The sequence below is a fragment of the Ranitomeya imitator genome, chromosome 10 (genome assembly GCF_032444005.1).
Source record: "Ranitomeya imitator isolate aRanImi1 chromosome 10, aRanImi1.pri, whole genome shotgun sequence".
Classification (NCBI taxonomy): Eukaryota; Metazoa; Chordata; class Amphibia; order Anura; family Dendrobatidae; genus Ranitomeya; species Ranitomeya imitator.
In genome coordinates, this window is record NC_091291.1 from 137,851,765 (window position 1) to 137,863,923 (window position 12,159).

The 12,159-nt window shown below is 52.1% G+C and overlaps 1 protein-coding gene across 1 annotated transcript; it reads left to right on the forward strand.

Annotated features, from left to right (window-relative positions):
• The first annotated feature begins 2,085 nt into the window (after positions 1 to 2,085).
• Positions 2,086 to 10,561, forward strand: LOC138651011 (F-box only protein 6-like). The gene is made up of 6 exons (XM_069740930.1): positions 2,086 to 2,181; positions 4,265 to 4,531; positions 6,661 to 6,787; positions 9,680 to 9,775; positions 9,897 to 10,032; positions 10,259 to 10,561. The coding sequence occupies exons 2-6, from the start codon at positions 4,273 to 4,275 to the stop codon at positions 10,406 to 10,408; spliced, it is 768 nt and encodes a 255-aa protein (XP_069597031.1). The 5' UTR covers positions 2,086 to 2,181; positions 4,265 to 4,272; the 3' UTR covers positions 10,409 to 10,561.
• Positions 10,562 to 12,159: the final 1,598 nt, after the last annotated feature.

A 12,159-nucleotide genomic window follows, 5' to 3' on the forward strand; every position in this document is an offset into this window, starting at 1 on the left:
GTGCAGAAACGCTGCAGATCCGCAAGTGATTTACAGTACAATGTAAATCAATGAGAAAAAAAATATGCTGTGCACACTTTGCGGAAAATCCGCTGCGGAAACGCTGTGGTTTAAGGCTATGTGCACACGTTGCGGATTTTGCTGCGGATCCGCAGCAGTTTCCCATGAGTTTACAGTACAATGTAAACCTATAGGAAACCAAAAACGCTGTGCACATTCTGCGGAAAAAAAACGCGCGGAAAAGCAGCGTTTTATTTTCTGCAGCATGTCAATTCTTTGTGCGGAATCCGCAGCGTTTTTACACCTGCTCCAATAGAAAACTGCAGATGTAAAACCGCAGCGGAATCCGCAGTAGAAAATGCGATAAATCCGCAGGAAAAAACGCAGCGGTTTTGCACTGCGGATTTATCAAATCCACTGCGGAAAAATCTGCAGAGGAGCTTTCTACGTGTGCACATACCCTTAAAGAAGTAGCATGTCACTTCTTTTTTGTGAATCTGCAGCGTTTTTGTACCCATTCCATTATAGAAAACCGCAGGGGTAAAAAACGCAGCAAATCCGCAAGAAAACCGCAGCAAAAACGCACAAAAAACGCTGCGGAACCGCACAAAAAACGCGACAAATCCGCAGGTGCGTTTTCTGCCAGGAGAGGCAGAATCCGCACCAGAAATTCCTAAGTCAAATCCGCAACGTTTGCACATAGCCTTAATATTATAAGAGGTCACGGAAGGATTATTATTATAAGGGGTCACAGGGGGATTATTATTATAAGGGGTCACAGGGGGAATTATTATTATAAGGGTCACGGGGATTATTATAAGAGGTCACAGGGGATTGTTATTTTAGGGGTTACAGGGGATTATTATTATTATTAGGAGGCACATGGACATCTATCTATAGGATGCTGTAAGGAGGCGCAGGGGGCTTTATTAATTTGAAAGAATACAGAGGGAACATTATAACTGTGTATGGGGGCCCTGCTATCGTGGAGGTACAAGGCGAGGGTTTTATCTGTGTGGGGCGCAGAGGGGCTTTTTTTACTATCTGGGGAACTGGTTATAGCACTTTATGACTTCTGCAGAGGTGGGGACTGTGAGGAGGGGGCTGGAAAGCAGGAAGCCAAAGATTTCTCTGCGATTCATTTTGCAGAGACGAGATATGGATGGAAGAAGTGGTTGTGGTGGTCTGGGCTGAATGGAAGTAGATCTTGATGTCTTCAGAGCAGGGTAACATTAGTAATAGAGACCCAATCTGGGGCTCAGGGGAAGGGACTGAGAGGGTCTTTGTGCTTTCAAACACCAGTTCAGACGTAGTAAACAGCAGCAGGTTGTGCGGCCACACATCACGTTCTCCGTCGTGCGGCCACAGATCACGTTCTCCGTCGTGCGGCCACAGATCACGTTCTCCGTCGTGCGGCCACAGATCACGTTCTCCGTCGTGCGGCCACAGATCACGTTCTCCGTCGTGCGGCCACAGATCACGTTCTCCGTCGTGCGGCCACAGATCACGTTCTCCGTCGTGCGGCCACAGATCACGTTCTCCGTCGTGCGGCCACAGATCACGTTCTCCGTCGTGCGGCCACAGATCACGTTCTCCGTCGTGCGGCCACAGATCACGTTCTCCGTCGTGCGGCCACAGATCACGTTCTCCGTTGTGCGGCCACAGATCACGTTCTCTGTCGTGCGGCCACAGATCACGTTCTCCGTCGTGCGGCCACAGATCACGTTCTCTGTCGTGCGGCCACAGATCACGTTCTCTGTCGTGCGGCCACAGATCACGTTCTCCGTCGTGCGGCTGGAAATCCCAAATCTTGTCCATGATGACGAGCGCGAAAAAAATGAAAAGCAAATTAAATAGACTTTAAAAAAAGGAATAAATTAAAAAGAAGAATAAAAAAAAGTCACAAATGCAATAATGAATCTCGCTCAAAGCGTATAAAGAAAAGTGTCGGAACTTCTCCTCGCCCATTTATATATGAGGAAGTGATCGCCCCCGGCAACAGATGACAGCGCTCCTGGATGGGCAGCCATTGGGGATACAGGCCTGGGCCGCCTCTGATGGGAGTTTTCTTCTTCATTCACTTCCCCTTTAAGGACCTATGAAGGTTCTGGCCTCCACCTGACTGATGATGTAATCAGGCTTAACAGGAAGGAGTGTGAGCAGCTGGGGGTCTGCAAGGAGGTGAGAGACCCTGCAGGGGCTCAGGGGGGAGTGTGAGCAGAGCAGGGGGTCTGGGAGGAGGTGAGAGACCCTGCAGGGGCTCAGGGGGGAGTGTGAGCAGAGCAGGGGGTCTGGGAGGAGGTGAGAGACCCTGCAGTGGCTCAGGGGGGAGTGTGAGCAGAGCTGCGTGTCTGGGAGGAGGTGAGACCCTGCTGGGCTCGTGGGGGGGGGGTGGGGGGTAGTGTGAGCAGAGCTGGGGGTCTGGGAGGAGGTGAGAGACCCTGCAGGGGCTCAGGGGGGAGTGTGAGCAGAGCTGGGTGTCTGGGAGGAGGTGAGACCCTGCTGGGCTCGGGGGGGGGGGGGGTGGGGGGGAGTGTGAGCAGAGCTGGGTGTCTGGGAGGAGGTGAGACCCTGCTGGGCTCGGGGGGTGGGGGGTAGTGTGAGCAGAGCAGGGGGTCTGGGAGGAGGTGAGAGACCCTGCAGGGGCTCAGGGGGGAGTGTGAGCAGAGCTGGGTGTCTGGGAGGAGGTGAGACCCTGCTGGGCTCGGGGGGTGGGGGGTAGTGTGAGCAGAGCTGGGGGTCTGGGAGGAGGTGAGACCCTGCTGGGCTCGGGGGGGGGAGTGTGAGCAGAGCTGGGTGTCTGGGAGGAGGTGAGACCCTGCTGGGCTCGGGGGGGGGGGGTGGGGGGTGGGGGGGAGTGTGAGCAGAGCTGGGTGTCTGGGAGGAGGTGAGACCCTGCTGGGCTCGGGGGGGGGGTGGGGGGTAGTGTGAGCAGAGCTGGGGGTCTGGGAGGAGGTGAGAGACCCTGCAGGGGCTCAGGGGGGAGTGTGAGCAGAGCAGGGTGTCTGGGAGGAGGTGAGACCCTGCAGTGGCTCAGGGGGGAGTGTGAGCAGAGCAGGGGGTCTGGGAGGAGGTGAGAGACCCTGCAGGGGCTCAGGGGGGAGTGTGAGCAGAGCAGGGGGTCTGGGAGGAGGTGAGACCCTGCTGGGCTCGGGGGGGGGGGGGGGGGGGTAGTGTGAGCAGAGCTGGGGGTCTGGGAGGAGGTGAGAGACCCTGCAGGGGCTCAGGGGGGAGTGTGAGCAGAGCTGGGGGTCTGGGAGGAGGTGAGACCCTGCTGGGCTCGGGGGGGGGGGGGTAGTGTGAGCAGAGCTGGGGGTCTGGGAGGAGGTGAGAGACCCTGCTGGGCTCGGGGGGGGGGGGGGGTGTAGTGTGAGCAGAGCTGGGGGTCTGGGAGGAGGTGAGAGACCCTGCAGGGGCTCAGGGGGGAGTGTGAGCAGAGCTGGGTGTCTGGGAGGAGGTGAGACCCTGCTGGGCTCGGGGGGGGGGGGGGGAGTGTGAGCAGAGCTGGGTGTCTGGGAGGAGGTGAGACCCTGCTGGGCTCGGGGGGGGGGTGGGGGGTAGTGTGAGCAGAGCTGGGGGTCTGGGAGGAGGTGAGAGACCCTGCAGGGGCTCAGGGGGGAGTGTGAGCAGAGCAGGGTGTCTGGGAGGAGGTGAGACCCTGCAGTGGCTCAGGGGGGAGTGTGAGCAGAGCAGGGGGTCTGGGAGGAGGTGAGAGACCCTGCAGGGGCTCAGGGGGGAGTGTGAGCAGAGCAGGGGGTCTGGGAGGAGGTGAGACCCTGCTGGGCTCGGGGGGGGGGGGGGGGGGTAGTGTGAGCAGAGCTGGGGGTCTGGGAGGAGGTGAGAGACCCTGCAGGGGCTCAGGGGGGAGTGTGAGCAGAGCTGGGGGTCTGGGAGGAGGTGAGACCCTGCTGGGCTCGGGGGGGGGGGGGGGGTAGTGTGAGCAGAGCAGGGTGTCTGGGAGGAGGTGAGACCCTGCAGTGGCTCAGGGGGGAGTGTGAGCAGAGCAGGGGGTCTGGGAGAGGTGAGACCCTGCAGGGGCTGGGGGGGGGGGCCAACTTGTTGCAGGAATGTAGCAGAGCTGGACTTGTTCTTTAACCATTTCTGGGCTGTAGGACAGAAAAGTTGTGGACGACCTGTAAGAGCAGACAGTCGTGCAATAGGCCCACAAGGGGCTTATAAGGGGTGCAGGCGTTCCGCTCACTGTATCGCGGGCAGTGACGCCACCGTACATCAGATATCATATTTATCCATTTATCATTCCCAGGGTGGAGGATGAGCAATATGGACGCCATCCCGGAAGGAGTCCTGCTAGAAATCCTGTCTGTCGTCCCTGCGCCCGATGTGATCCGTCGCTGCCGCCCGGTCTGCGCCCTCTGGAGAGACATCATAGACTCGCCCGCTCTATGGAAGAAGAAGTGTCAGCGGGACGGGTTTGTATCAAGGCGCTGCAACCGTAACCCGCCGGACTGGAAGATGTTCTACTTTCTACATCTGTGGAAGAAGAACTTGCTAAAGAACCCGATGGCTGAAGGTCAGATGGAAATATAGGGAGGGGGTTGGCTGCAGGTCAGATGGAAATATAGGGAGGGGGCTGGCTGCAGGTCAGATGGATATACAGGGTGAGGAGTGGGCTGTCTGCAGGTCAGATGGATATATGGAGTGGGGAGGGTGCTGTCTGCAGGTTAAATGGATATATAGCGTGGGGAGGGGGCTGGCTGCAGGTCAGATAGATATATAGAGTGGGGAGGGGGCTGTCTGCAGGTTAAATGGATATATATTATGGGGAAGGGTCTGGCTGCTGGTCAGATGGATGTGCAGCGTGGGGAGGGGGCTGGCTGCAGGTCAGATGGATGTATAGCATGGGAAGGGGGCTGGCTGCCGGTCAGATGGATGTACAGTGTGGGGAGGGGGCTGGCTGCAGGTCAGATGGATGTATAGCATGGGAAGGGGGCTGATTGCAGGTCAGATGGATGTACAGTGTGGGGAGGGGGCTGGCTGCAGGTCAGATGGATGTATAGCGTGAGGAGGGGGCTGGCTGCAGGTCAGAAGGATCTATAGCGTGGGAAGGGGGTTGGCTGTATTCAGCATCGGGACGTTTTATGCGCCACAAACCTCTTCTTGATACTTAAAGATGTCACATCCCAGCACAGGCTACACCAGACAGGATCCAAATTCATTTTAGGGTCAGATTTAGTTTTGGGGTTCTGGGCTTGGGTCTAAATTTTTTTTTTTTTTAACCTCTTTTTATTTTAAACTGGGCCATTCCAGTAGCAGAAGTGTTGTGTGCGGCACTGTATTGCGGGTTATTGGTTTCTGCATTATACGGTATGTGATGGAACAGCCATTTTTACTACTAACTTACCGAGCCCATTAGCCTTTAGCTGTTCCTGCGTGCATCGCTCGTATAACGTGGCCATATTGTGCTGAATGGGCTGTTCCCAATACTGTTAGTTATTCCCCTATCGGTAGGATGCTGTGGCCGGCAGCCCCATAAACTGAGGCTGAGCATTTATGGCAGTCAAACAATAGCAAATACCGCCATACAGTGCCCCATTAGCCCAAATAATACTGCTATAGAGCATCCAGAAAATACCATGGTACCAGAGCCAAATATGAGCAAACTGACAGAACCGTGCCCAAATAATGCTGCTGTATGTTGTCTAATATTGCCATACAGTGCAAGTGGCATTTTTCCTAAAACCGCCGAGTTTCTGGGAAAGGCGGGCGACAGCCAATATGGCCGCCATTACAGGTTACTGCAGCTGCCACCGTTCTATGTATCCGATCCGTCCTCCTCCCCGGTTATCATATTATCCATACAGAGGTTGGGTAATTCCCGGGTGACCATCGTGTGGGAGCGGCGGCCACGCGGGATCTTCCTAGAAGCGGTCATTATTTCTAAGTATGAGGCCGTGGCGGATTTCTAAGCGGGTGACGACCGGTTGGGGACTTGTTAGTTTCCGCTTCTTCCTCTCATACACTCAGTGAAACCAAAAAAATCACAAAAGGAAACGACCCGGAGCTTTCACTCTTATGGCTCCAGGACTGATGGAAGTGGATGATGCCGTCCTGACGCCCCCATCTTCCGCTCCGTCTTTGCCGCTCCGTCCTGACGCCGCTGTCTTTGCCGCTCCGTCCTGACGCCGCTGTCTTTGCCACTTCGTCCTGAAGCCGCCGTCTTCCGCTCCATCCTGATGCCCCCGTCTTCCACTCCGTCTTTGCCGCTCCGTCCTGACGCCGCCGTCTTTCCCGCTCCGTCCTGACGACGCCGTCTTTCCCGCTCCGTCCTGACGCCGCCGTCTTTCCCGCTCCGTCCTGACGCCGCCGTCTTTCCCGCTCCGTCCTGACGCCGCCGTCTTTCCCGCTCCCTCCTGACGCCGCCGTCTTTCCCGCTCCCTCCTGACGCCGCCGTCTTTGCCGCTCCCTCCTGACGCCGCCGTCTTTGCCGCTCCCTCCTGACGCCGCCGTCTTTGCCGCTCCCTCCTGACGCCGCCGTCTTTGCCGCTCCCTCCTGACGCCGCCGTCTTTGCCGCTCCCTCCTGACGCCGCCGTCTTTGCCGCTCCCTCCTGACGCCGCCGTCTTTGCCGCTCCCTCCTGACGCCGCCGTCTTTGCCGCTCCCTCCTGACGCCACCGTCTTTTATATGTTGTTTCTTATCAGAAAACTTCAAGCACTGGAAAAAAGATAAAGATGGGGGAGACCGATGGAAGGTGGAGTTGCTGCCTGGGACCCACGGCCGGCCGCTGCCAGATGATAAAGTGACCAAGTATTTTGTCTCCTCTTACGGGTACGTTCATAGCGCCACATCCTCCGGCGGCTCCACCAATCCCTGCAAACTGCGCTCTTATCCTGCCGCCTCCAAGAACTTTAGGAGTTTTTTTGGGGGGTGATTGGCAGGATGAGTTGTAGTAGTTTTGTACGACTCCTTTCATTTTTAGGTATAATGTACTGAAAAAACGTAGAAAAAAGTCCTAAGGCCGGGGTCACACTAGCGTATGGCATGTGATGTGAGCGCATCGGGTGCGATATGCTAATGACCCCCGGCTCCTGCTCTGCTGCGAGCGTGAATCGAGTGTCATGCGTCTGTGTGCCGAGCCTCTCGCAGGGAGCGGATCCGAGCACAGCGGCGGAGGAGGCGGAGAAACGAATTTCTCCATCTCCTCCATTGCCGGGGTCAGCGTATAACGCACAACACTCGGATGATATCGGAGTGATGTGCGCCGTCTCACTCGCACCCATAGGCTTATGTAGGTGCGAGTGAGCAGAGACTCGGCCGAGTGTCCGTGATGCTGCGATTTCACTCGCACACTGAAAACGGCTGAGGACAAAAATGGTGATGGGAGCTGCCCCATAGAGGAATACTGGTCCGACGGCTATGCACTCGTCCGTATTACGCCGTAGTGTGACTCCGGCCTTAGTGTGATTAAGATGGTTACGAAAGACAGTTTTTTTATCTTTGCAATTCTGCCATTATTTTGGGGATTTTTGTTTTTCAACTGTTTATTGTGCAGGAAAGACCTGCCTTCTCCTGGTCAGTGCGATTACAGCAATTCCAAACATAAGATATCATTTTTAAATACAGTATAATATAATTTTACAGGTTAAGAAAAAAACAAACAGAACTTGACCTAAAAATGTATTGCATTTTTTTTTTTTTTTTTGGGGGGGGGAGGGGGGGAGTTACTTTAAGGGTTAAAAAAGCTTATATTTTGATCTGCCTTTTACTTTTTAAAATTTCCTTTTTTTTAATATTGGTTTTAAACTCTATTTTTAATATACACTGCTCAAAAAAATAGCAGCACACTTAAACAACAGATTATAACTCCAAGTAAGGCTGCTTTCACACTTCAAGTTTTTTTGCAATCGTCATTTTCCGGATCCGGCACCTTCCGGCTCCCATAGGCTTCCATTCTAACAAACAGCCGGAATCGCTGGATCCGACGCTTCCGGCTTTTTCACCAGAGACAAAAAACGTTGCTGTGGACGTTTTTATTCCAGAAACCGGAAACGGCAGATTTGCCGGATCCAGCGAAAGCCGGACGAAACGCAATGTCATCCGGCACTAATGCAAGTCTATGGGAAAAAAACTGGATCCGGCAGCAACATTCGCCAGATCCGGTTTTTTTAAATTTAGCCGGATTTAGCCTAACAGTGAAAGCCTGATGTGTGAAAGTAGCCTTAATTAAACTCCTGTGAAATCAAACCGTCCACTTAGGAAGCAACACTGTTTGACAATCAATGTCACATGCTGCTGTGCAAATGGAATAGACAACAGATGGAAATTATTGGCAATTATCAAGACCCCCTCAATAAAGGAGCGGTTCTGCAGGTGGGGACCACAGACCACATCTCAGTACCAATGCTTTCTGGCTGATGTTTTGGTCACTTTTGATGATGGTTGTGCTTTCACACTCGTGGTAGCACGAGACACTCTACAACCCACACAAGTGGCTCAGGTAGTGTGGAGACGCCGTGGAGAGCGATCTGCTGCCTGCAACATCCTTCAGCATGACTGGTTTGGCAGTGGGTCAGTAATGGTGCGTGGTGGCATTTCTTTGGGGTTCGCACAGCCCTCCATGTGCTCTCCAGAAGAAGCCTGACTGCCATTAGGTACCGAGATGAAATCCTCAGACCCCTTGTGAGACCATATGTTGGTGCGGTTGGCCCTGGGTTCCTCCTAATGCAGGGCAATACCAGACCTCATGTGGCTGGAGTGTGTCAGCAGTTCCTGCAAGATGAAGACATTGAAGCTATGGACTGGCCGCCCGTTCCCCAGACCTGAATCCGATTGAGCACATCTGGGACATCATGTCTTGCACCATCCACCAACGTCACGTTGCACCACAGACTGTCCAGGAGTTGGCGGATGCTTTAGTCCAGGTCTGGGAGGAGATCCCTCAGGAGACCATCCGCTGCCTCATCAGGAGCATGCCCAGGCATTGTAGGGAGATCATACAGGCACGTGGAGGCCACACACACTACTGAGCATCATTTCCTTGTCTTGAGGCATTTCCATTGACGTTGGATCAGCCTGTAACTTCATTTTCCACTTTGATTTTGAGCATCATTCCAACTCCAGACCTCCATGGGATATTAGTTGTGATTTACGTTGATCATTTTTAGGTTTTATTGTTCTCAACACATTCCACTATGTAATGAATAAAGATTTACACCTGGAATATTTCATTCAGTGATATCTAGGATGTGGGATATTAGTGTTCCCTCTATTTTATTAGATTTTTTTTTTTTTTAGGCCTACAGAGGGGACATAAACCTCCTATCGTTTTTACTCGTTATTGCTTTTCGATATAGTAAAGTTATCGATCTCCGATGAAGCCAATCCACAGGCTCAGCTTCATAGGAAGCACCAAGATGGCGGCAGCAAAGTGAACCCTCAGTTAGCCCCCAGCAGCCATGGCAACCCACCGGATCCCCGCGATCTCTGGAGAGATCACACGTGTAGTTGTTCTCTCTTTATTGCCGCTGTCGGTAATTGTGGTTACGAGCGGATTTATAAATTCCTGAGGCCGGACAGTGGTCGCCTCCATGTGAGAGCGGCTGCATACTCAGTCACCCAGGCTTCCTGGCAATATGTTCTCACTTCTTGCTCCTCCTCTTTGTCAATTTCCCATTGGCCCCTCCCATTATTATTATTATTTATTATTATTATTATTTCCAGAATATGTTTGAAGTCGCAGACCATCGATCTGAAGAAGGAAGGCTACCCCGCGGAGTTCATGGACATCGTGCAGCCCAGTATAATCGTCAGGGACTGGTACGTGGTCGTTTTTATTTTTCATTGTTTTTTTTTTTTTTCTTTTTAAGGAATCTGTTTGACAACTGATACGGCCGCCATGACAGCACTGTAATGAATGCCTCTCGCCCCGTCACCACAGGTACGCCGCCAGACATGACTGTGGCTGCCGGTACCAGATTCTTGTACAACTTCTGTCACAAGACAAGACGGTGATGGAGGAATTTCGGCCGGAACCGGTGACTATAGAGCAATGGAGTGACGCGGAGTGGGCCCAGGTAACTATCTGATGTCACCGGGGAGCAGTGATCCATAGCAACCAATCACATTGCTGCTCTTATTCTCCAAACTGTCTCTGAGAAATGAAAGCTGGAATGTGATTGGTTGTGATGAATCCCCCTCGTTGGGCCCGGGCCGCTGATAAAGGACGGGGTGTATGGACTAATGGGATATGTATAGAACGTTGGGATATTAAAGCTTTTCTCCTCTCGTTCTTCTGTACAGATTGAATACACCTTCAGTAATTACGGGCCTGGGGTTCGTTACATATATTTCCAACATGGTGGACAAGACACCCAGTTTTGGGCGGGCTGGTATGGTATTAGGGTGACGAACAGCAGTGTGACCATCGATCCTGGCAATCTCAGCGCGTGACGACTGGAAGCTTCACGTTCATCTGGTCCTACAGTGGAAACACGAGTCATCTTACCAGGGATCGCCCGATACAACTGCACCAAATCCTCACCGGGACCATAACCCTCAAGACTACCACCAAATCCTGACCGGGACCATAACCCTCAAGACTACCACCAAATCCTGACCGGGACCATAACCCTCAAGACTACCACCAAATCCTCACCGGGACCATAACCCCCAAGACTACCACCAAATCCTCACCGGGACCATAACCCTCAAGACTACCACCAAATCCTGACCGGGACCATAACCCTCAAGGCTACCACCAAATCCTCACCGGGACCATAACCCTCAAGACTACCATTTACTGGGCAGCTCAATGCAACCTGTTGTCCTCTATCACCCATAGACATAGAGAGACAGGAAGTCTCCTCCTCCCCGACCCCATGATCTTTACTCTCGGAAGCCTTTTGGACCTCACATACTTAAAGGGAACCTGCAAGTAGAATCAACCTTCCTAAGCCGATGGTATGGGCATGTCGGTCATAGGAAGCTGAATAAACCGATACCTTGATATCTGTGATCCGATGTCTTATTCCAGAGAAAGCCACGTTTTTCTTAACATGTAAATGAGCTGTTAAGATCTATGGGCGGGACACAGATCTTCCTGAGCTTATTGTAACTGAAACAGGGGCGTTACCAGTGTGAAACATGTATATCCAGAGAGCAGACAATCCATTATTACATGTCTCACATTGGGGACGCCCCCTTTCATATAACGTCATCTCTAGACGTGGAGATCTGTGTCCCGCCCATAGATCTTAACAGATTATATACATATTAAGAAATAACACTTATTTCTCTGGATTGAGACATCGGATCGCAGATGTCAAAATGTCATTTTATTCAGCTTCTTCTGACCTACATGCCCACACAGACGGCTGAGGATGGGGCTGAACCTACTGACAGGTGTCCTATGAGTATCAAAGCCAATTTCTGCTCATAGATGAGTGCAGATCGCCCACATACATGTCGATCAGTGCTTCCTTAACCCTGCGGTTGTCTTCGGTCTGGGGAGACCGATTTTGAACTTTGGTATTTTTGGGGTGTTCAAGACGCGGTTCTGAAACTTGTGGTTGATTGACGTAAATGAGGATGGGTCGGTCGGCCACGGGTTTCAGAGCCGCATCTTGAATATTTTAAAGAATATTGAAGTTCAAGGTCGGTCGTTTTTGACCGAAGACAACAGCAGGGTTTTTAATGGCCTCTTTATTTTAGAGTGGCCGACAGAAACTGTATGGGACCAAACAATTCAGCATCTGCAGCACATCCTCCATTTACATAGAAGCTATGCCAATTAATATTACTATAACTGGGCCTTTACTAATCGCTCCTCTTATAACACTTCTGCACCCTAATAAGTTCCTGGCTTAAAGGGGACTTGTCACCAGGTCAAAAGTGGCCAGTTTTACCTAGATTTCCTCTATTACAGTTATTTTTTTTTTCTTTTGTTCTTTACAAGGAGGCGGATCGAAGAGTAATTTTTAGACACGCCCCCGAGGAACCATAGAAATGAGCTCCAGATAAAAATGCCTGTATCTCTGCAAATGTATTTATTATTATTTTTTTAAGAAAGCATAGAACGCTGAGAAATAGTGGGAATAAAAGTAAAAACTGGCCTCTTGACCTGGAGACGGGTACTTTATTTAGATCTGCTGTCCCTTTAAAACTGCAGCTATGGAAACGATATTTATTTATTATGGTGATAT

What these genes read in the sequence shown, in the direction of transcription:
- LOC138651011 (XM_069740930.1), top strand. Translation starts at nt 4,273, where the DNA reads ATGAGCAATATGGACGCCATCCCGGAAGGAGTCCTGCTAGAAATCCTG. An exon ending in TATTTTGTCTCCTCTTACGG is followed by an intron (nt 6,788 to 9,679) that starts GTACGTTCATAG and finishes TATTATTTCCAG; the next exon opens with AATATGTTTGAAGTCGCAGA. An exon ending in AGTATAATCGTCAGGGACTG is followed by an intron (nt 9,776 to 9,896) that starts GTACGTGGTCGT and finishes CCGTCACCACAG; the next exon opens with GTACGCCGCCAGACATGACT.